Source organism: Sylvia atricapilla, chromosome 3, assembly GCF_009819655.1.
Source record: "Sylvia atricapilla isolate bSylAtr1 chromosome 3, bSylAtr1.pri, whole genome shotgun sequence".
In the NCBI taxonomy this organism is placed as follows: Eukaryota; Metazoa; Chordata; class Aves; order Passeriformes; family Sylviidae; genus Sylvia; species Sylvia atricapilla.
Genome location: NC_089142.1, coordinates 4,627,735 through 4,651,032, shown reverse-complemented (window position 1 = coordinate 4,651,032; position 23,298 = coordinate 4,627,735). Strand labels below are relative to the sequence as shown.

General features: G+C 42.6%; 2 protein-coding genes across 7 annotated transcripts; one reads left to right on the top strand and one right to left on the bottom strand.

The window, feature by feature from the left end:
* Window positions 1-1,343: 1,343 nt before the first annotated feature.
* Window positions 1,344-17,873, bottom strand: MMUT (methylmalonyl-CoA mutase). Its single transcript, XM_066314649.1, has 13 exons — window positions 17,820-17,873; window positions 15,236-15,615; window positions 13,969-14,336; window positions 13,045-13,202; window positions 12,648-12,819; window positions 11,050-11,298; window positions 10,665-10,776; window positions 9,193-9,308; window positions 8,535-8,650; window positions 4,977-5,108; window positions 3,319-3,466; window positions 3,040-3,207; window positions 1,344-1,771 (listed from the first exon to the last, which is right to left on the bottom strand). The coding sequence occupies exons 2-13, from the start codon at window positions 15,588-15,590 to the stop codon at window positions 1,643-1,645; spliced, it is 2,223 nt and encodes a 740-aa protein (XP_066170746.1). The 5' UTR covers window positions 15,591-15,615; window positions 17,820-17,873; the 3' UTR covers window positions 1,344-1,642.
* On the top strand, window positions 17,790-22,474 carry CENPQ (centromere protein Q). Of its 6 annotated transcripts, none has more exons than XM_066314659.1 (10): window positions 17,790-17,983; window positions 18,322-18,384; window positions 18,960-19,102; window positions 19,407-19,464; window positions 19,598-19,712; window positions 19,864-19,932; window positions 20,487-20,616; window positions 20,826-20,945; window positions 21,217-21,294; window positions 21,886-22,474. In XM_066314659.1, exons 1-10 carry the CDS (start codon window positions 17,803-17,805, stop codon window positions 22,012-22,014), a joined length of 1,086 nt encoding a protein of 361 aa, XP_066170756.1. In that variant the 5' UTR covers window positions 17,790-17,802; the 3' UTR covers window positions 22,015-22,474. The 6 variants fall into 6 exon arrangements, with proteins under 6 accessions (XP_066170756.1, XP_066170752.1, XP_066170754.1 ...); XM_066314657.1 differs by lacking the exon at window positions 17,790-17,983 and adding an exon at window positions 18,164-18,235 and having other exon boundaries at window positions 18,322-18,423; XM_066314654.1 differs by lacking the exon at window positions 17,790-17,983 and adding an exon at window positions 18,204-18,235 and having other exon boundaries at window positions 18,322-18,423; window positions 18,952-19,102.
* Window positions 22,475-23,298: the final 824 nt, after the last annotated feature.

Sequence of the window (23,298 nt, the reverse complement as noted above, 5' to 3'; positions counted from 1 at the left end):
GTCACCCTGCAGATGCAGTCCTTGGCTCTCATGGCTTCCATGGGAACTCCTGAGATCCCAAACTCCCCCCTGGCTAGGGCACTGACATGACTGCAACTGAGGACAGAGTTTGCTGATTCAGTACAATCATAACACCAGGTTTGTTTGGTTGTTTTTCTTAAGTTTTGAGAAAGTAATTTATGGTCAAATTATAATTCCATGCATTATAAAGCATGGTTATTTCCTAGCCAGGTCTGCACTCTGCTGTCTTTTCAGAGATGGAAGCTGGATGCAAGCACCGAGTTCAGGAGTGAGTCTGGGCACCTCATGTTTGCAATCACCAGTGCAGTCACCTCAATAACAAAAATTTCATCTAAAAACTCCAACAGATCAGACCTCTCACATACTAGGAGTTTTCTCACCACTCAGAGGAGGTTTCCAATGCAGACACTCAACATGAGCCAGCCACCTTTGGCTTCTTTCTCTCCATTGAGGATAAATGGAGCTCCCTATTTAGATGATGACACATAAAGTTAGATAATACAACTAAAACTCTGTTTTGTATTAAAATAAGTTCGAATTCAATGCCTTACTTTGAAAAAGTTTTTAGGCAGTTTCTGGTTATTGAGGCATAGGAATAACTTACAGAATTTTTACAGAAAATTTGAATGGTCAATTGTCCATCCGTAAAATTAAATGTGACTCACTTGAGAACAAAGGTCAATTATTTGAGAGAGGTCATTATTCCAGAAGTTAGAGCATGAGCATAACAGTGCAAAGGCTTGGATTCCACCCCATTACTTTGCCAGTAATACTGTGCAACTCAAACTTTGTCTTGGGTTCTTCTCTCATGCACATAACAGATACAGTTTTGCTGCTCATGAATGTAAAACACAAGTTGTTTGATGAACAACTTCATCAGAAACACAGAATCATAGAGTGGTTTGGGTTGGAAGGGATCTGAAAGATCACCTTGTTCCAACCCCCTTCTACTGTCCCAGGCTGCTCCAAGTCCCATCCAACCTGGCCTTGAACACTTCCAGGCATGGGGCAGCCACAACATAACTCTCTTTATAAAACTATAGGTTGACAAACCACAATTTTTGAATTTCGTGTCTTAATAAGATACAAATGCTGTACATGGCAGTAGCCTGTATAAGAGCAGCTGTGCACTGTGCTCTGTCCCCATCACTGCCCTTCCCTGAGAAGCCACCATTTCTTCAAATCAAAGTGCTGCTGGATTCATCTCTGCTGAATGAGTGATCCTGCCTGAAGACTTCTATGTCTACTATAATTGCCAAAAAAATTCCAGACAAGTTCTCTGCATGCAAGAGAGATCAGGCAAAAAAGATCAACCAAAGAGCTGCAGCAGTTATTTTATTTATCAGTATATCTGGAAAAAACAAAAACAAAAACAAAAACAAACTCAAACACACTCACTTGAATTCCCTTCACTTCCTGAAGTCATAGTTCTAGAGATAAAATTTTCTTGTGGGTACCTATATAAATAATCCTCAAATAGAACAAGCAGAGAGTTTAGAACTTTCTTAGAAAGCACAAAACACGAGGCCAGGGGGCAGTGGGAGCAGAGGTTTGTGGTTGGCCATCCCTTGCTGACAATCAAGTGGTCAGTGTAAGGCTACTGTGTTGTGACATTTCAGAGTCACATGGATTGCTGCCTCTTCTCCAGGCACTTCTCAATATCCTCCAACACTTGAACAGCTGCTTTTGGAATACGAGTGCCTGGACCAAACACATTGGCAACGCCAGCTTCATACAGGAAGTCATAATCCTGTTGGAAAAAGAGATTTAAGATCTATAGTTAATAGTGAAACAGACAATTGATAATATAACTGATTTATAACTGGTGTGTGCTCTGTCCTCTGTGCTGGGCCTGAGAAAGCAACAAGTCCCAGAGAGAGGCAGCACAGCTTCAAGGAAATGGGAAAAGGGTGGAAGTTAGAAGGTAGGAAAAAAATACTGAAAAATATTCAGAGGAAAGGGTTTATTTCTTTAGAGTTAGACTAATGGCAATCCTTGGAAAGTATTCAAAACTCACCTGTATATAAGTCTGAATAACCTAACCTAAATTTGATCTAACTTCCAATTTTGAAAATGCTAGTTTAAAAAAGGGCTTGGAGCAGATGACTGCCAGCAGTCTCTTGCAATCTAGAGTTAATTTAATTTTATGACTGTCCTGAAATTTCAAAAAGACTTGGGAAACAGTTCTATATTCTCTCTTTCTTCTATATAGGATATATTACACCTTTACCAACCACAGGGTAGTAGCATCCCATTGAGAGGTACTGGACAGAACAGAGATTTCTCCTAGAAAAATACTATGAGTTTTGTTTGTTCAGTTTGGAATTCTGTCATTCCCGAATACTTAGTTAACTGCCTAGAAAAGGGAGAGGTGTGGAAAAAGAGAATAACAGGAGATTTATGTGCAAAATGAGTTTGGATCACCACAGACAGAGGAAGGCTGTAAGGTGATGGAGATAGGCAGATTATGCATGAGCAAAGGAAAAATTAAAAAATGAAAGCACCGATCAACTGCAAGGGAATTCAACAAACTGCTCAGCAGTTTAGGAGAAAGCAGAGGGAATGAGAGGCAACACCTGCCTGATGATGAGGAAGGTGAGGAAAGGCTGAAAAGTGAGTGAGATGTGCAGCCTATGGGTGATGGGACCTGCTAGGGGCCTTAGTCACTGGCTGTGGCTCTTCCCAACCATTGCTGGAAGTCAAAAGGTCTCCTAAGACAGAAGCCAGCCTGAACCAATGATATGCAAGGACTGGTGATGCAAAACAACAGAGCACAAAGAACATCTCCCTGAAGCTCATCTTTTCACAACACAGCTGCATATTCCATCTCACAAACACTCTAAGTTAAACCAGGGCATGGTGTACAGAAAATCAGATTGGGGGCCCTTCACCTTGCAGATCTGTGCTGGTCATGAATGTACAGAGTGCTCTGACATTACAGAACAGAGGAAACAGCTCAAACAGCTCAGACAGAGATAAACAAGCCTCTTAGCTGGATGGAAATGATGCTGCCCGTACCTGAGGCGGGATGACTCCTCCACACATGACCAGGATGTCGGGCCGGCCCAGGGCATTGAGCTCCTTGATGAGTTCAGGCACCAGGGTTTTGTGGCCGGCGGCGAGCGTGCTCACCCCGACACAGTGCACGTCCGCGTCCACCGCCTGCTGCGCCACCTCCCGCGGGGTCTGTGGGCACACACAGGGCGTGGGGTGGGGCACAGCCACAGCACGGGGCTGAGCACACATCCCAGGGAGAGGGGGAGCATTGGGAATGCTCTGGGTGCTGCTCAGTCCTACCTGGAAGAGGGGGCCTATGTCCACGTCAAAGCCGATGTCTGCGAACCCGGTGGCGATGACCTTGGCTCCCCTGTCGTGGCCGTCCTGACCCATCTTGGCAACGAGGATCCGAGGCCTGCGGCCCTCACGGTCCATGAACTTGTTAACCCTGGTTGAAAACACACATTTCTGTCACTGTGAGTCAGTGAGAATGATGGAAGTATTTCCACACATAAAAAAATGCACTTGCTGCAAGTGTAGTGTAATTTCATCAAATAAAAAGATCTTCTAAGTCATGGTTTGGCTATGCAGTCTGCACACTATGTTAATATTCATGTTAAGTTATTACTAACTCACTTCTCGTATTTACCAGCCTCAAAAATAAAACATTCTTTGTTTAAAAAAATCTTTCACTATTTGCTTTCTAACAATACTGAATTCTCTGTTTTAGTTACACATTTTTTAGTTTTTAAAAATAATTATTATCTATCATTTCAAAAGCACTCACACACAGATGGGTCCTGGTCATCATATTGTCCATTATCATTCCACTGGGCAAAAATCTGTCCATGGAAAGATTATTGCATCGCCTATTCTGTCACTTATTCCACTGCCCCTCTTTTTTTGCATAGTGGCAGTTCATATTTCTGTTGTACTGATGCTTTTGTGTGATCACAGCCTCAGATATTAACCTGTCATCTTACTGCTCATTATTCAAGTACCACCAGGATCTGTCTGTGGTTACAGGCTGGAGCTGATCCTAAAAGTCTTTTCCAGCCTAAATGATTCTGTGATTCTATGTAACAAAGGGAGCTACATCGTGATTTTCAAGGGGTTAGTTCAGTTCTCTTTCACATAAAAGCATAATTAAAAACAGTTAAATATAAATAGTTAAAATAGAAGAACAATGGTGACATTTCTTAGCAGAATTACTTTCACGTAAATCTAATCATCACCACTGCAAATCCATCAGTAATTCCCTTTGAGGAGAGCCTGAACTCTGTAACGGGTAAACCCCAACAAAGCAGGGACTAGTGAGCATCCATTTGTGCTGCATCATCTCCCATAGCAGCAATTCAGGCTCTGTACCCCTGAGAGCAGCAGGAAAGGCAGAAGCTGAGAAAAGGCCCAAAGAGGCAACTGTTTTCACACATAGCAACATCTTCGGATGCCTTCTCCATCGGGGTATGAGTAACACCCACAGACAGATTTTAGCAACAGTTTTAGCAACAGTAAGAGTGAAAGTGCAGGAACAATTTATGGGTAGATCAAAACGAGGTTTTGTAGAATGAAATGCTGGAAATATTTTAGAGATGACTATTACACAGCCTTTAAAAGAAGCAACCCAATGTACAGGGATTTCAGGCAATGTTTCCCAGCTTCTTAATCCTGTGGCTGCTTAAGCTACTTGAACAAAATCCTCACATCACAACTTCACCTCAGTAAATTCCGTTTGCAAGCAAATACAACTCCAATTAAGTTTTAACTTTGTCTTATTGTACTTAATCCTTATCATTCTACTTCTCTGCTCACAAGAGTGCTTTTGCAGGTCATTGTTTTCCTCAGGGATGTCACCCAGGTTTGGGAAACGTTTTTTCAGGGCACAGTCAGCAGCACATGTACCTCCTGGATGAAATGTGAGGCTATCACATGTTTGGCTACCTGAGAAGAGTTCTCACCTCTTGATGGCATGAAGGATTTCATCACTCTCCCCAAACTCCTGGCGATAGGCCCCGCTGACCATGCGGTCACTGGCCTTGTGCTCCCCAAACACCTTCTTCATGGCATCTGTTATCTCCCCCACGGTGCACCTGAGGCACAGACAGAAAACATTCCTGTTATCAGCAGGCTGAAATGAAAACAGAACACAGACATCGCTGGAACTGGCTCAAACGAATTTATTTACATTGGTTTTCCTTCCGGTGCTGCAACTCTGAACATCTGACTCACCTCACTAATAGAACATACAAAGGCATTTTTAAGAAAATACTTTACTGCTCATGTGACAATTGATTTACAAGTGGCAAGCCAATGAGGAATGGCAAAGTGAAAATTAAATCAGATTTTTTTGAACGAGGCTTTTTTTGGGTGGGCTCAGACTGAAAGATCCTGCATTTGGACTCATGCTAAAATACAAAATATAAATCAAGAGGGGACAAAAAAAGGAAGAACACACAGGAGAGACTGAAACCTAATATTTTAACAGGAATTTATTTGCCTTTCCCTTGATGCTTATATTTTAGTATTTCTTCTTCTCTTCCACACCTGACACAGCTCCTTTACCCACTGAGATGAAGAAGGATCTGGGAAATTTATTTACGTGCAAGTTACAAGTTTTGTTTGCTTTGGGCACACTGTACATGTTTGAAATAATACATCTGCTGTAGTACAAGTGAGAGAAGCAAACTAGGCTGTGCTGTACAAACATCATAAGTAAAAGCCTCTATCCCAAAGCAATTAAAAAATTTGTGCTGAATACCAATTGCTGCAAACTTTGTCAAAGGAAGGAAATAAAAGTACTGCTCTTCTAAACCACTTTAAAAGTGCATTTACAAATACAGACACCAAAGCAGTATTAAGTATATAACTAACCAAGCTAGCACATTTCAAACCTCTGGAATCCATATTTTCTCCTACCACATTATAGTTATTCTCTCCAACTCTGTGAAAGGAGGGTAGAGCCAGGTAGAGGACGGTCTCTTCTCCCAGGCAACAAGTGACAGGACAAAAGGAAATGGCCTTAAGTTGCACCAGGGGAGGTTTAGATTCGATATTTGGAAAAATTTCTTCACTGAAAAGGGTATCAGGCATTAGGACAGGCTGCCCAGGCAGTGGTGGAGTTCCCATCCCTGGAGGGATTTAAAAGCTGTGTAGATGTGGCACTGGCTGACATGGGTTAGTAGTGGATTAACAGTGCTGGCAGAATGGTTGGACTCAGTGACCTTAAAGGAATTTTCCAAACTAAATGATTCTATGATTTAACTACAAGCTACTCTGAGGCAAAATTAACTTAAGCACTCTCTAAAGCTTTTATATAAAATGCTCAGGAAAGACTGGACAAGGTGCACCTTGCTGTCCACACACCTCTACAAGGAGATGGTCAAATGAGCTGTACTCAGTTTTGCTTCTGCTGTTTGCAGTTTCAGCAGCCACTGATTCCTACCACGTGCAATGTGCCACACGTGCCCCCAAAGAAACAAGATATGGATTTCTGCAGCATTCACTGAATCCCTCAGTAAATATCACAGAGATGTTTTACTTCCTGTGACTCCCCAACTAATTTGCTCTTTTGCTCTCAGCAAACTTAGTTATAAAGGTAAATATGCAAAGGTAAAATGCCAGAAATCCATTTGTGATCACATAGGTAAGATCTCTACAGCTCAGAAGTCTGAGGTGGCCTCTTATCTCTGGTATCACTTTTCAGTTTGCCAGCTTTGCCTAAAGAAAGCATCACTCTGAGACACACATTTTTAACTCATGTTATTGATGCTGTTTCAGCCATTTTTGTAATTTTCCTTCCCTTGGCTTTCTGGAATTCTGCTTGACTCACTGTTAATCACTTGTGTCATCAGGTTTTGATTTTCAGGACATCTAAATAATCTTAGTAATATTATTGCTTTTTGCAATTACTAACAAAGAATGAAAAGTAAACTGCAGAAGTGCATTGGGTAAGGTGACTTCCCCAAGGTTAAAAAGCAAGTTTGCAGCAGATTTAAAAACTAGTGTCTGTAAATACTGACTCCCTTTCAGAGTGTCAGACTGTAGCCCTGGTTTTGTGCCTGAGATGTTTTGGTTTTCTGAAATTCTGGAAAAATTCAGAAATTCTGGAAACAGGACAAGTGTTTTGTAAACTCTACCTACATTATTCATTCCTTTTCCTAGGAGGGAAATAATTAGATTTCTACTGGCGTTTGTCAGCACTGAAATCTCTGTACTAGTCCACAGAATCCTTTCCATAGCTCAGCACTGACAATTCCATGCTACTCATTTTATTCCAAGTGGGCTATATTATATCCTGCTCAAAATCCATCATTTTCCACTTAGCAGGAAAGAGGCATCTGTCTCTCCCATGCTGGTGATACGGCCCACTTGTTTACTAATTGTGAAGGGTGAATGTGTTAATTTTGAAAACTTTTCCCATGTTGCTCCCTGTATATGTTCCCAGAGCTCACAATCCTCCTTCAAACACTCTGTATCCAAAGCCAGGACAGTTTCTTTCTGTGGTCACATCCCATACATACTTTTGGGGCAGAATTAGGTTTTGTGTTTGGAACTTACAAAGTGCATCTTCAGTCCATTAATGCTTTTACAATTAACAAAAATGAGGTCACCAAGGATAGAAACTAGGAGGTGACTGATCGATTTTGGTACAGAAGATATGAATCCCTTGTAAATCCAACACTGCCCTCCTGTGACCTTCCCAGTTCAAAGAAAAATGCAGACATACTGCTGGAGATTCCTGACAGGCTGTGGTTAAATGCATTTAAAATACAGTTATTAAGTATTCTAGGAATGGCAGTGAAGGAATTTGAGGGGTGACAGTAAAAACAGGGCAGCACTCCAATAAGGAGTGATTTTAGTTTGCTCATATTTGGGCTATTTAGTTCATTAAGGAACAGACAGACAGGACCTATTCTAGAGATTGATGCTGACCTTGAAACAGGAAAGAAAACAGCCTCAAAAGCACCTTGGGTGAAAAAAGGAACTGTTTCACTGGACTCTAAGGATGCCTCACACTGCTCAAGAACATTTCTTACAACTTTGCCTGACTAAGCAAACTGATTTCTCCTTCAGACAAAAAATGTTTTCACACCAATCTGTGGTGCCAGGAAAGATGAAGCAACAGAGCATGATAAGACTGTGAATATCCATTTTCACATCTCAGACACTTAAACTCCTTGACCCATGAAACAACTGAGTGACAGAGAAACCCACTGATGTCCTGGAACTGGTAAGAATATGAGTTGTAAATGGCAGAATGTGTATGAACAGCCTCATCTCATATCAGACTCTTTATATCCATAGTGTTCCTTGTGAGAAATCAAAACACTGCCTTAAGAGGCTGTAAAATGTAATAATAGTGTCTCTTACAATGTGAAACTGCAGCCATTATTTATTTCCACCTCTAAAGAAAACCCCCAGAACTCCAGTTTTGCTGACACCACACCCAAGAAAAGTTAAAAGGTGAATTTTCAATTTTTAAACAAGAATTGGCTGTTCAACCCCACCCCCAGTACCTGGCACGTGCTGCTTCCACTGCCAGAGCAAGTAAGTTGCCTTCCCCAGTGGCTGCACATTGTGTGAGAGCAGCCAGGGACTGCTGAGCTGCTGCTTGGTCTCTGCTGGCCTTCACCTAAAGTGCAGGAGGGAGACATTCAGTTCAAAGAAACCACAAAGTGAAATGGGAAGTCTGTGTGAAGTGTGGAAGACTGTCTAATTTCAAATATTAATTCTGGATGTGCATTTGTCAAGATCCACTTCCTATTTTAATAAGATTAGAAGTCAAAAGGCAACTCAGACCTTAAAATGTGTACAAGTCCGTAACATAACCCTAAACCAATTTTATCTACATTTTCACTGATTATGAAAGTGGATGTTGATTTCTGGTTCTGTATCCTTCAGCAGAACTTGACAAGAAGCACACAACAGTGAGTGATTAAGCAATGCTACAGGCTTTTAGAGCAAAACATTGCGTAGATGGTTTGTATCTTATTTTCAGAACATGTAAAGCTCTCAGTTCTTAAAGGCTGAACATACAGATATATATTCCAGGTTCTCCACTAATGACCAGAGTGGACTCTCAGAAATTGGAAGGTCAAACTTCTGGCAAGGAGCCTTTACTCAATCTCTGTCTGCAATTACAGTAAGATTTATTTTTAAGAAGGTTGTTCCCACCTTGTTGATTTTCTCAATCTGCTTGGCACGGACTGCAGTGTTATCAATGGCCAGAACTTCCACTGTCTCCTCTTTCTCCAGCTGGTGCTTGTTCACTCCAACAATTACTTCAGACCCTAATTCCAGTGGAAACACCAAAACTCAGAACATATTTGCAAACTACTGTGAAAAGACACAATGTTAACAGGACAAGAAGATTTTGAGCATTATTATGCATTGCTTTGCTTATATAACCATATTCATTTCAAATACGTAAAATCTACTCTTATAGAATGGACTTAAGTCTGTATTTTCCAGATTTTATGATGAGAGATTAAATGCATGAACAGTGAATACTGCAGCAGCAAAAAAAACAAAACAAACCAAACCAAAACAAAACCCCAAAAAACAAAAAACCAACAAAAACAAAACAAAACAATACCCCCCCCCCCAAGCCCCCCCCCCCCCCCCCAAAATAGAACAATATTTATCTTGAAAACTGATTTAGTAATGAGTCCCTAAAATACATGGGCTGTTTTTCTCTTTTTAAGCTTACCTAAGTGTATCCAACAGAACTAAGCAGAAGTGGTGGTCTCCTGCTCTGCATTTACTTTTCTAATTAAACAGATAAAAAGAAAGTGAAATTCCTACCTAAAACTACTCAATGTGTATAAAAATTAATTTATCATGTTGGAAAATTTTATTTTAGGTTTCAATCAGTATGGACTCATAAACTATTTTTATTTGCAGTGCCAGATAACATTAATACACTCTTTGAAACAACATGAAGTAATTTACTTTATAAGAGAAAACACAGAACTTTACTGATTACTCTTTAATGGTCCTAATTAAGATTTGCTTCAAATTTATCCTCCATACAAAGAAGTCCATGTAACTTCTTTCACGTTTGAGTTATCCCTAGTTTCTGTTCCTGGATTACAACTGGAATGAAGATTACAAAAAGTGGAATAGAGTTTTAAGCAGACATGTGTAAATATCTCCACAAATACTTACTCTGTGAGTACATATACATATGTATAGGCAACAAGGAGCTGTATTATCCTCTGCTATGATCAGAAAAAATGGGCAGTTTTCCAGAAAACCCAGGAATTTGGCCAGCTATGGTGAGTATCACCATCTGGTGACATTTCTGCCTTTAAACTCAGGAATCACACCTTAAAGCTCCTATCAGAAATCAAGCCATTCTCTATTGAAGGCTCCAAACACTCCGTTAAAATGGTGTTTCTACTGCTCGGTCTAATCTAATCTTGAACATGTCAAGCAAGACTTTTCACACTAGTGCTGTATTTTGTACAGGCTGTCTCTTTTCAGATCTTTCACTGACACAAAACCATCACCATTTTCTCTATCACTCACAATCTGCTACTCTTAAACTGAGAAATAAAAAACCCACAATGAACATTTGAGTAAAAATCTTTTACACTGAAGTATTCTATTGGCAATTTTCCCTTCTTTCATCCCCCTGCTCCTACCAGAGTCAATCCTGGCTTGTCTCCGAGCTGCACACTCTTCAATACGAAGTTTGGGGATGCCTTCAGCAACAGCTTTGGCCATTCCACCCATTTCTTCTATCTCCTCAATAAGCTGTGAAATGAAGAGGGTTGAGATAGTGAGTAGTAGCAAGGTTTAAAAATTGAGCTTTGTACCTGTGCTACCACCCACAATTTCATTAAAGCTTTTCTATACAGTTTTGTGCTCTGAACTGCATTTTGTAAAGTTTCTTTACAAAGGTATCACTGAAGCAGAAGTGTAAAATCATTCCTTGATTAGAAGTTACCAATTAATCAAACAGTCTCTTAGAAGACATTTCTCAAAACTCCTATCCTAAAAATTTCCCCAGAGGTTTTGCAAACCGACCTTTAAAGCAGCTTCATAGACATCGTTGGTGAGGCACTCCATGAGGTAAGATCCCCCCCAGGGATCTGCCACTTTGGGAATCCCTGATTCCTCCTGGATTATGATCTGTGTGTTGCGGGCAATGCGAGCACTCTTCACTGTGGGGAGCCCCAGGGCCTCATCAAAGGAATTGGTGTGCAGGGACTGTGTCCCTCCAAACACCGCGGCCATGGCTTCGATGGTGGTGCGGATGACATTGTTGAAGGGATCCTGGAAGGAAAAAGGAAAAGCTCTGGAGCCCAGTGGTTCTGCCAAGGGGCTGAGGCAGGGTAGCCATTATTGCTAAGAAACAAATGCAAAAATCCCCACTGAACCACTGTAGTCAGAACAGAAGCTGGGAAAAAAAAAACCCAAATCAAACTGATTTATCACTTGTCGATATGTTAACAAAGAGACTAATCCATGAACAAAGCCAGAATGATCACTGTGCTACTAAAATGCTCACAGTAACAAATCAAAGCCTAATTTATATTTAGTGGTGTTTCAAGGAACTTAGTGAATCCAAATTAGAGAGGATGGAACAGCAGGCCTGATGTCTTCCATCCTCCAAATACAGAATTCTTGGAGCAGTGAACAGGACATGTGCCAGACCAATTACTAGTCAAGATGTGTTTTGGAGCCAAATGGGCTTAAATATTTTCATTAATGACAGCATCACATAAGGTAATTATAGAAAAGTGTGATTTGGATAGGTAAGAATGTAAAACATAAAGGCATGTTAAGTATATTTGCCCTCTGAAACCTGCAAGGAGAAAATACTGCACACTGAGAAGCTATATTAAGATAAAACACAATGTTTAGACAAAAATGGAAGAGCTATGATCAAGCCAGAAATATTTTTACACTGGACACTGGAAGACAACTGTATATAGTTTTGGTAATAATAACATTTTTGCACTCCCACAATACTTTTGATTGGAGGACCCACAGAGGCCACTGTTCAAAAAATTCTATTGTTTTAGTTTTACTGTATTGTTGAAATTTGCTTTAAAAAAAACAACAAAAATAACAAGGCACAGAAGTCAACAATGCTTACAATCACAAGTTAAAAGTACCTCCTACTGCATGACTTTGATTGAGCAGCAGATCTTGGGATCAGAGCTGGAACCCAGCTCTGACCTCACCTGGGAATCTGTATGCACTCCAATGATTTATCTCCTTGCTGTAATGTAAATCAGCAGGAGTTGCAGAGAGTGAACCCAGCTTCAAAGGAGCAGATGAGCTGTAACCATAACTTCTCTCCTCAGCACTGAGCATCAGGGCCATGAATGACTCCCTTGGCTGTCAAACGAACTCTCAAGCCAGTGATCCTCAGAAAAAAGTGCCTCTGCTTGCTGACTGCACTGCATTTTGGAAGGATAACTCACAGGACAAATCCAATAGAGAGCTTCATCCTCTGAGTCCTGAATTGACATAAAGGTGTATCCAATGCCAGTGTGTGTTTGTCAGACTGAGAGGACAGCAGCTGCACTTTTGTGAGTAACACCAGCTGCCCCCTTTAGACATACACCACAAGAACACCTTAAATTAAGGATGTTGATGAGAGTCCAATTTCTAACCTGCTCAGTGAGTGACCAGCCTGAAGTCTGACAATGTGCTCTCAGCAGAAGAGATTTGGAATCCTTGGGCTTGAACATTTTCTCTATCAAGTGAGCCCACAGCCGCCTCCCAGCTCTCAGCTTTGCTATTTCCATATAGAAGTTCATCCCAATTCCCCAGAAGAAAGAGAGCCTGTAACAGGAAAACATGAACAGAATATAACATTGAATCATTCTAATAGCTCTGGATCAGTAACAGAGAAGCACTATACAGCAAGGTCTCTCTGATTAATGTAGTTTCACAGATGATGGGAATGTTCCTATTTGCTTGTATGTGTAAAAATATTGAATTTGGTATTAAACTCTTTTGAGGTTTTACCAAAAATGAATTTTATACTTGCCAATTTCTTGAGCTCACCTAGGGGCAAATTCATCAATAGTGAGGCCAGCTTTAAGCCCAGTTCTGCAGTACTCCAAGCCATCTGCTATGGTATAAGCTAATTCCAGGATGGTGTCAGCTCCTGCCTCTTGCATGTGGTACCCACTGATGGAAATGGAATTAAATTTTGGCATATACTGGAAAAAAAAAAGATATAACGGGGTATAACAGCAGAAGGAAGGATCAAATACTCATTCTATCAACATTCATACAGAGTCACAGATGGGTTTGGGTTGGAAGAGAGTTAAAGGCCATCTAGTTTCAACACCTCCTGCCATGGGCAGGGACACGTTCCACTATTGCAGGGTGCTCCAAGCCCCATCCAGCCTGGCCTTGGACAACACTTCCAGGGACAGGGCAACCACAGCTTCTCTGGGCAACCTCTGCCAGGGCCTCAACACCCTCACAGGGAAGAATTTCTTCTAACATCTAATCTAAATCCTCTTTTAGTTTAAAAATATTTCTCCATGTCCTGTCACTATCTGTGTAAAAAGTTGTAACTACTGGTGTAAAAGGTTGCTCTCAATCTATTTTATAAACCTCCCTTAGGCACTGAAAGGCTGCAGTGAGGTTCCCCTGGAGGATTCTCCAGGCTGAACAGCCCCAGCTCTCTCAGCCTGCCCTCCAGGGCATGGAGTCATGGGGCTCCAGCCCATTCTCTGAATTCCTTGTTGATTGCAAATACAACCCATCGCTACAAAGATATGTCTGCAGATCTGGTCTGACTCAAACTTCAGATTCATATTACAAGTGATGTTGGATCTTAACCTCTCCTAATGGCCCTTTCAACAACCACATTATTTTTCTCTATGAAGATGAATGTCTTCGCATTTTTTCTTTGTTCTTCAAAGTGCCTCATAAACAGTTAACCTAGTGATAGAATTTAATTTAAACAATGAATACCTTTGAGGTGTACTGAAAGATGTCAGCAATGATCCTCATGGATGGTTCTGGGGGGAAGATGTAGGTATTTCTGACCATGAACTCCTTCAGGATGTCATTTTGGATTGTCCCTGTCAGCTTGGCCTGAGGCACTCCCTGCTCTTCCCCAGTCACAATGAATGTAGCCAGCACAGGAATGACTGCCCCGTTCATTGTCATGGAAACTGACATTTTCTCCAAAGGAATTCCATCAAAAAGGATTTTGGTGTCCTCCACTGTGTCGATGGCAACCCCAGCCATTCCAACATCTCCTCGAACTCGGGGATTGTCTGAGTCATAACCACGGTGGGTGGCTAAATCAAAGGCAACTGATAATCCCTGCTGGCCAGCTACATGAAAAAGAAAGGAAAAAAAACCAAAAACCAACAAACAGAAATAGTTAGAAGTGTTGAACAGACTTGCATCAGGATGGGATCTAAATTTATTAACTCTGTTTTACATGATTCAGGCTTGGATGGATAAATAAATTTTTGATGTTAAACACTGTTACCTCCCCAAACCTGTCCAAGGTCTAGTAGTCTTAAACTTTAAATGAAAAAGTTTTGAACTGGGGAAAAAAAGCCAAAAAGGTAGTTCTTACTGTGCTTTAAAAATTGCTTTCCCACAAGCTATAAATATGCTTAGACAGGCAGTACAAACAACTCAGCTTGGCTTAGCTGGGAACAGAAGTGTCATAAACTCTGTCATGTTACCTTCTCTTTATCACCAACTAAACACACACAGGCTGTTCCCTGGCTCTACCAACACAAGCTGTTATTTGTAAATCTGCAGTAAGCAAAAATTATTCATATAAAGCAGGGAAAAGGACAACCAGAGCTCTTGTTGCTGCAACCTAAAAGCAAAACACAAAACTCTGCTGTCCCCAGGCCTTCCTCCCTTTGACCAGTAACTGGGCTGTGCTACCAGCTAACCCAGGTTACCACTTCTGCTTCAGCTCTGTGATCTCAGCAGCTTGAACCCTGGGATGGATCCAAATTAAGTCTATGTGTTAAGATCCAATAAATAAAACCAGCATTTAACACATTCATTCTCCACAGCAAAATGAAACAAAGGCACTTCCAGAAACGATCCAATTTCGCAGTAATAAAGAAAGAGAGTGCCACTGGAAAGACCTTATCAGAAATCCAAACTCAGAGCGTAGAATAATCACACTTGCCGTGTAACTGACTGAATTCATGTCCCCCATTGCTTCAGAAGGCAGTGCTGTTTCCCAGACCAGCTGCCCCACCTTTGATGTTGTCTTTGTAGAACTTGTTGCTCTCCTCCACGGTGCTGAACCCAGCGTACTGGCGGATGGTCCAGGGCCTGTACGTGTACATGGTGGGGTAGGGCCCTCTAGTGAAAGGCTTCACCCCTGGCAGCTCCTCAGGGAAGTCCTCCGTGTCCCTTCTGGAGTACAAAGGCTTGATGTCGATGCCCTCTGGGGTGTGCCAAATTAAATCCTTTGGGTTCTTGCCTTTCAGCTGCTTCTGAGCCAGGGCAGCCCACTCGGGGTGCAGCGGCTGCCTGTGCAGGGAGCGGCAGGCCAGGAGCGCGCAGCGGCGCGGCCGCAGCCGCAGGACAGCGTCCCCTGCCCTCAGCATGGCTCTCCTCACAGCCTGGGGCAGGCTGCACAAAACAGAAACAAGTATTTTCAATTATTATATGCACCCAACATAGGAGATGTGAGGATGGAGAGGCCAAGCAGTTTGCTAAAGCAAAAACAATCCCTCAGGAGAAAAATGAGATGTGTTTTTCAAGCACTGATTTGATAGACAGCCCTTCCTCTTGCCTTTCAACCAGGAACAGAGTTCAGAAAAAATCCTACCTTTTCTTCTAACCAAGGAAAACATTTCTACAACTTATCTATATCCATGTCTGAGATGTGTACCTTATTTCAGTCGCACAGCACCACTGTCATTAATCAGCCACTGAAAAGCCAGTGTGAGGCATGAAGACGGCATGGCCAGTTACCCTCTCACCTTCACATCTCTCTCATCTAGGAATTCCTTAATGCCAAAGAGCAATGCTTTTCCAGGGATGGGACACTACATCTTCTCTGGGCAGCCTGTGCCAGTGCCTCACCACCCCCCACAGGGAATAATTTCTTTCCAGTATCCAGCACCAAGGAGGTGCTCTGCAGGAAGTGAGCTGTCAGAAAATTGCTGATATAATCATACACTTTCAAAAAGATGCTTGGGCTGGATGGAAACTAAAGATAGGTTAAAAAAGAGAGGAGAAAAAAAGAAATGTGGTATGTGACAACACAGGGACAATACAAGCTGCAGAGCTTGTTCCACCATGCATGAGACTGACAGGGGCAATGATGTGAACAATTCCCTGTGAGGGTGGTGAGGCCCTGGCACAGGCTGTCCAGGGAAGCTGTGGCTGCCCAATCCCTGAAAGTGTCCAAGGCCACGTTGGATGAAGCTTGGAGCAACTTGGTCTAGTGGAAAATGCCCCTGTCCATGGCAGGGGTTGGAACGAGACAATCTTTCAGGTCCTTTCCCACTCAAACCAGTCTGAGTTCAGTAACTCCTAAAAGCTTTAAGCTCCTTTGCTTCTGCTCTCTATCCCTATCCTTGCACCTCCTTGCAAAAACAAGATCTTTACAGCTTGGCTCCAAGGGTCAGTGACTTCCTCACTGCCTCATCTCTTTCACAACTCCCAAGAAACACACACTTTCCTGACATCTTTATGAGAAATCCTGCATGAAACTGGAAAGCACCTGTATCGCTGCAGCAACACCCTCCAAACATGTGCTTAATAATGTATATGCTAAATGTGGTATGCCCATAGCCTGAAAAGCACAGAGGAGCTGCTGAGGAGCACTCATGCCCCATGTAGATGTGATGCTGCAGCCAGGATGGAAGGCAACCTGTGCCCACACTCCTGCATAGGTCTCAGGATGGGTCAGGCTGGAAGGGACCACAGAGGCTCATCTCTCCAACCTCCTTGCTCAAGCAGGGTCATCCCAGAGCATAGGACACAGGATTGTGTCCAGATAGTTCAGGAAAACTTCCAGTGAGGAGACTCCACCGCATCTCTGGGCAATCAGTTCAGTGCTCAGCCATTGCACAGGAAAGAAGTTCTGCCTCCTGCTCAACTTGCTGGGCTCAGTCCCTGCCCGTTCCTCTGGGGCCCTTGCTGAGCCCCCTGGAGCAGAGCCTGGCCCTGCTCTGAGCCCTCCCTGCACACAGGGACACCCAGGGCTGAGGGCCCCTCTCAGCTGGGGATCCTCTCGGGGCTGAACAGCCCCAGCTCCCTCAGCCTCTCCTGGGCAGGGAGATGCTCCAGTGCCTCCATCATCTTTGTCACCCAGCACTGGATCCGCTCCAGGAGCTCCGTGTCTCTCTTGTCCGGAGGAGCCCAGAGCTGGACACAGAACCCCAGATACGCCTCAGCAGGGCTGGGCAGCGGGGCAGGATCACCTTCCTGCTCTTCCTAACGCAAGACGGGATTATTCCTGCCCAGGACTGGACGCCGCATTTATCCTTGTTTAGTTTCCGACAGTTCTCTGCCCATTTCCCATCCCCGCACCCCGAGGGCACCCCAGAGCCGCCCTGTCACCATCTCTCCGCACCTCTCCCTCCTCAGCACCCACAGCCGGACACGAACGCTCCGCTCTCCGCCCCGGGACAGCGCCCGCCGCCACCGCCCGCCCTCAACACGCCCCTCGGGCGGCCAATGGGGACGGGGGGCCGGGCCGGGAGCTGCGATACGGGATAGGGACAAGGACAAGGGCAAGGCTGGGGGCTGCGGACATGGACAGGGACGTGGACAAGGACACAGACAGGGATCAGGCTCGGGACAGCGATGGGATCCCCCGTTACCTGCCGCCCCGTCACTCCGTCAGCGCACGGCCCCCGCGCACGCGCGGCGGGCGGGAGCGGCGTTGCGCGTGCGCCGCGGGGAGCGCGGGTTTGTTTAGTAACGTGCCGGCGGGCTAAGGCGGGACCGGCCGCGGCGCTGAGGAGGCGGCGGCAGCGCCGGGAAGGTGAGGCTTGGGCTGAGATGAGCCGGGAGGAGAGGAAGGGTTTTGTGGCGGTGTTATCTCTGATGCTGTCCGGCAGCACCGGGGAGCGGGCATTTGGGGGGTCTGAGCGGATATGGGTGGGGAGGACTACAATTCCCAGCATGCACTGCAATGACGGGTGATTGTTCTAGGCGGCGGCGGGGAGCGATACTTGCCGGGAGTTGTAGTCCGTGCTTTGCTTGCAGTCCGCCGTGAAAGCTGTCCACAATATCGGTAGTTACGGAGGAGGGGAGGGGTAGGGCTTATTTACCTGGTTTAGTGCTTATTTACCTAGTATAGTGTTTATTTACCTGTTATAGGCCTCACTTACCCGGCCGGCGCTTTTTTGTCTGGTGTCAATTTCGACAGTCACCTGGTGAGAAGTGTCAGGACCTGAGTGAGGGAAAAAGTGGCCCGAGGAGGTGAGGGAAAAGCTGAGCAAATCTGAGTCGTGGTGCTTTATAGACTGGAAGGGGGATGGGGTTTGTGGTTTACTTACTCTATTCTGCGTGACCGCTTTTCCCTCTGTCTCTATAGTAAGAAAAGAAGCTGAAGGTTTAAATTTCATCAAGAATCACTGTGCTTAGATGCTAAGGTAAAAAGTTCTGCTAATGGATGACTGCACTGAAAATTAGAAGGATAAATCATAGAATCACAGAATGGTTTGGGTTGGAAGAGGTCTTAGAGATCACCTATTTCCAACCCCCTGCCAAGAGCAGAGACATCCTCCAGAGATGCTTTTTTAGTGGTCCTACATTTAAGTAAAATTACTGGATTCTGGCTCTAAGTTAGCAAATATTCAAACATTTAATCTCATTTAGGCTCATTTGGAGCTTATTGGGTTGAGTCTAATTTCCATTTTTTTTTTTAAGTGTGGTTTGCGCTATATAGGTTATAATTACTGGATTTTAATTTTGTCTTTGTTTCCTCCTGTTCCCGTTGGTTTACAGATAACAAGCCCCCGCCGCTTCCAAGAAAATGGGGAAACCAACTGGTGGGAGATCAGCAAAAAATCCTTCTAAGTCACAAAATCAGCAAGGGCCTTCCAGCAAAAAAAAGGGAGCAGATGAACAAGGGAAAAAACAAAGTCGAAAAAGACAGGTATTCATTATTTTGGATCAAAAACAGTAGGAAAGTACCTGGGGGGGTGGGGAGAAGGGAAAAGAGGTACTTGTTCCCATTTTTAAAATTGGAATTTATAGAGAATAATTCATTAACTAAGAATAGTTCTCTTGAGGAAGTCCCCAGTGTGAAGAGCTCTTTTGAGCAGTATTCTATAAAACTTTGTCTATGGTCAAAGTCTTTTGTCAGACACTGGCATAGTGAGTTCATAGGAGTAGATGAATGATTGCACAGTAGAGGATGTCTCAAAATTACCACATTTGCTGTAAATTTTTCCATTTAGCAGGTCCCTCGGACAGTCGAAAGGGAAGTTAAGGAAATGAAGGACCATTCCCCTGCAGGTAGGTCCTGTTGTTTCCTGTTAAATCAGAACTGTTTTACACCTTTGACACCGATCTGTCTGAGCTGAGTTACAAAGCTGTCTGTCCAGATTTGACAAGTCATACCTCTTGCTTTATTCCTTTGTGATAACAGGAGAAAATGGTTCTTCAAAAAGGGTGAAGCTGTCCAGTGCTACAACGGGATCTTGGCAGCCTCTCTCAGAGAACAGTAAGCTGCTCCTGGAAAAAATAGTGGATTCAGTAGTACTGTAAGTGCCCAATATCCTGGTGTTTCTTCTTTGTTTCCACAAGGAATAAAGTAAAATAGTGTTATTTGAACTGGAAGTCAATGTATTTTTTATTGTGTTCTCTGTGCTTGCAGGCGTTGTGATGGAAATTCTGCCTTTATTTTCTTTCCAGATCTGTTTTGTCCCAACAGAGGGAGAAAAAAGATGATGTTCAGAAGCACCTCAATGTACTGAAAGAAAGGTATGAAATTATAAATTAAAAAAAAAAAAAAAAAAAAACAACAAGGAAGAGAAGAGATTTCTTCTACCCAGTTGTTTTGTACCATACTTTGAGAGTGAGCTAAAACATTCTCTTTCTGACTTAAAGCTATATATCTTGTTTCATAAAGGCATTTCTAGCTTTTACTAAAATGATCTTCATTTGGAATCAGTTAAGAATCCTCCTCTCAGAACTTCAGTTTGAAAAACAGAAGGATCAGAACTGGGAAATATTAATTAATGTCAGTTTAGAGTCAGAGAGTGTAGAGGCCAATGGAATATAAACCACAGAAAGTCAGTGCAATAACAAACATGAGACTATTGGGATTTCTTGTTCCTGATTCCTTTCTAAGACTCCTACTCTACATGATTTTGGAAAACAGTTCAAGGAAGTTTTTTTTTCTGTCTGCAACCTTTTACTTGACTGGCAGCAATGAAGTTTAAAACTAAACTTGGGATTAGTTTTCCCCTAGAATTTTCTTTTTGCTTTGCCAAGAACTCCAAACAAACTGTACTTTCCTTTTTCTGGAATTAAAGGGTGCTGAGAAGTTTCAAGTCTTTGAAGGTGCCTCCAGGGAAGCTGGGCAACCTAAGGAATATCCTGAGCCTTCAAACGGCAGAGAAACAAATGCTGGAGGTGAACGAGGAGTCTTTGGTACAACTGCAGGTATGAAAAGTAAGAAAGGGAAGAAATTACCTGACCACACTGCTGGCTGTGCCTGTGCTGTGCTGGAGGAGTGTCCAGTGTTCATCATTGTCACCCACCTTTGCTGCAAAGCTCTGTCTCTTTTTGTTTTTTTCAGTGACTCAGTGTGTTCTGTGGGAAAGACTCACCATCTCTAAAGTGAATTCTCTTTTGTGTCTGTTTTGTTTTAGGAAGAGATAACGGAAGCGGAGCGGTCAGCGGAGCGCATTCAGGAAAACATACAGCAACTGCAGTACAAAATCCAGGTGCTGAAGAACCAGTTAGAGGAAGATGAAAAAGATGCCAAGAAGGTATTTCTCACGAATTCTTGTGTACTCCTGTAACCTAGAGGAATGAGCTGACTTCCAGAGCTTTCTCAAAGAAACTGTTTCTCAGGCAGTGCCGTTTAAGAAAGGCATCATTTGCATTTTGGGAATGGATCTTTGTAATCTTTCCAACTTCAGTCACAGAATTAAGAAGTTTAGTTTCAGAAGGTAGATAATGACAGGTTACTTTTCCAGCTCGTGTGCCTGATATTTAGGGGTTTGGATTATTTTTTCATTCTCTTTTTCTTTTTTCTAGGTATTCCAGGAAAGTGGCAGTGGAGCACTCCACCTCCCAGAACTCCCCAAGCGCAGTTTTCAGGCACCCATTTTGCAGGTGAGCAGGGAACATATATTTATCTTTTCAGAGACACTTTAGTAATGAGGAGGAAGGCAAAAGAACGTGCTTTTATCCCTTAACCTCTGCCAGAGGGAGCAATTCTGAAAATTCAGGAAATTCGAATAGGTATTAATTTTCCTTTGTAATTTTTTTTTCTTTAGAACTATATGCATATGTTTAAAAACTAGGACAAAATCCTAAAAAAAGTCCTCATCTCTGTAAGTGTTCAAGGCCAGGTTGGATGGGGATTTGAGCAACTGGGGATAGCAACTGGAGAGCCTTGTGGGAAGTGTCCCTGCCCATGGCAGGGGGTTGGAACAAGCTGGTCTTTAAGGTCCCTTCCAACCCAAACCATTCTGTGATCTTATGATTTAAAACATCACATGTCTTTTCCTTGAAAGCCCTATGGCCCTAGGGAACTTATAATTTCTGAAATACATCTATAATTGCTGGAGGGAAGACTCATTCTGTGACTTTGAATCTTTTTTTGTTGTAGCTGTAGCTGGTCTGCATGAAAGTGAAATTCCTGTTGCACTTGACAAAGGCTGGTTTTTTATTTGTTGTCTACATTATTCTTTCCTTCTTTAGGAGGAAATTTTGAAGGTCAAGAATCAGAAGGGCCTCTTAAAGGATCTGAATACTATTCAGCAGTCAGCTGACTTGAAGAACTTGTTAACCCTCATTGAAAAGACCTATGAGAAGGTAGATTTGCTTTGAGAAGCCAAAATGTGTGGAGTCGCCATGCTGAGCTTGGAAACTGCTTTCTTCCTAATGGCCTTCCTGTTGTGACTGTGGAATTTCTGTTAAGGCATTTTCTGTTAACATTGGTGTATAAATCTGTAGATACATTTTGGGACTCAAGTGATTCAAGTAATCTGTCAAGGTTTTTTAGGGTTTTTTTTGACTTGTGGTGACTTCTAATGATGATGTATCCTGTCTTAGGAGAAGAGAGGATCCTGGGTTATTTGGTTTTTCCAGAGTAAGGGAGGAACTGTTCCAGTATGTGCACTTCTTTATCTGTAAATCACTGAAGGCAGTGTCTTTTACCAAAGTAGTTTGTATTTGGGAGTTTAAACCTGTAACAGGTAGTAAAAATAAACTTATCTAATACTCAGTTTTAAATGCCTTGTTCAACTTTCCTACTGTTTTGTAATAAAAAGCCCTCAATTGAAGAAAATTGAATAATTTTTATCAAATGTGCAAAATTGTTTTTACTTTTTTATTGCTTAATACAAAAACCAACATCAAACAACAAAATACTTTCTCAGGTTAAATTCCCTGCTGGAAGATAGCAGTGCACTTTACACTAACTTGCCTCATAAACACTTGTTCTTCTATTTACAAGCTGCTGCTTGTAAATTTTTCTCTTAATGAGAGAAAAGCTAATTATCTCTCTTTTATGAGGGTTTGAAAACCTCTGGAGTTAGAATCATGGAATATCTCAAGTTGGAATGAACCTGTAAGGATCTCTGAGTCCAACTTTCTACTCCTCACAGGACTACCTAAACCACGTAGGATCAGAAAAAACAGAGTAAGTACTTGCTTTGTACTGAATCACAGGAAAAGAAATATAATTATTTATAAATACGTCTCAAATTTGGGATCACTTGGCTAGGGGAGCATTTACTGATATAACCATTCCCCCCAAATAATTTAATCCAGAGTATGGATTAAAAAATTTCCTGCATGCCAGGGAAAGGTTAAGTAAAGATATACTCCTTAGCTTTCACTAAGGGTGATTTACTGTGTGGATCTTGAGCTTCCTGAACCAGGTAGAGACCTTTTTTTTAAATTTTTTGTTTTGTTTTGTTTTGAAAGAAAGTTTGGAGAAGGGCAGTGAATAGGAGTCAGATTCAGTTTCCACACAAAGAAGTTGAAATAGTAACTGAAGAATGAGCTTCTCCATTACAGCTCTGGGTAGTTACAGAGGCAAGCCATAAGTACTTCAATTTAATTAGTTTTTCCCTGACCCTGGGTGATGTATGATAGGCTGGTTGAGGG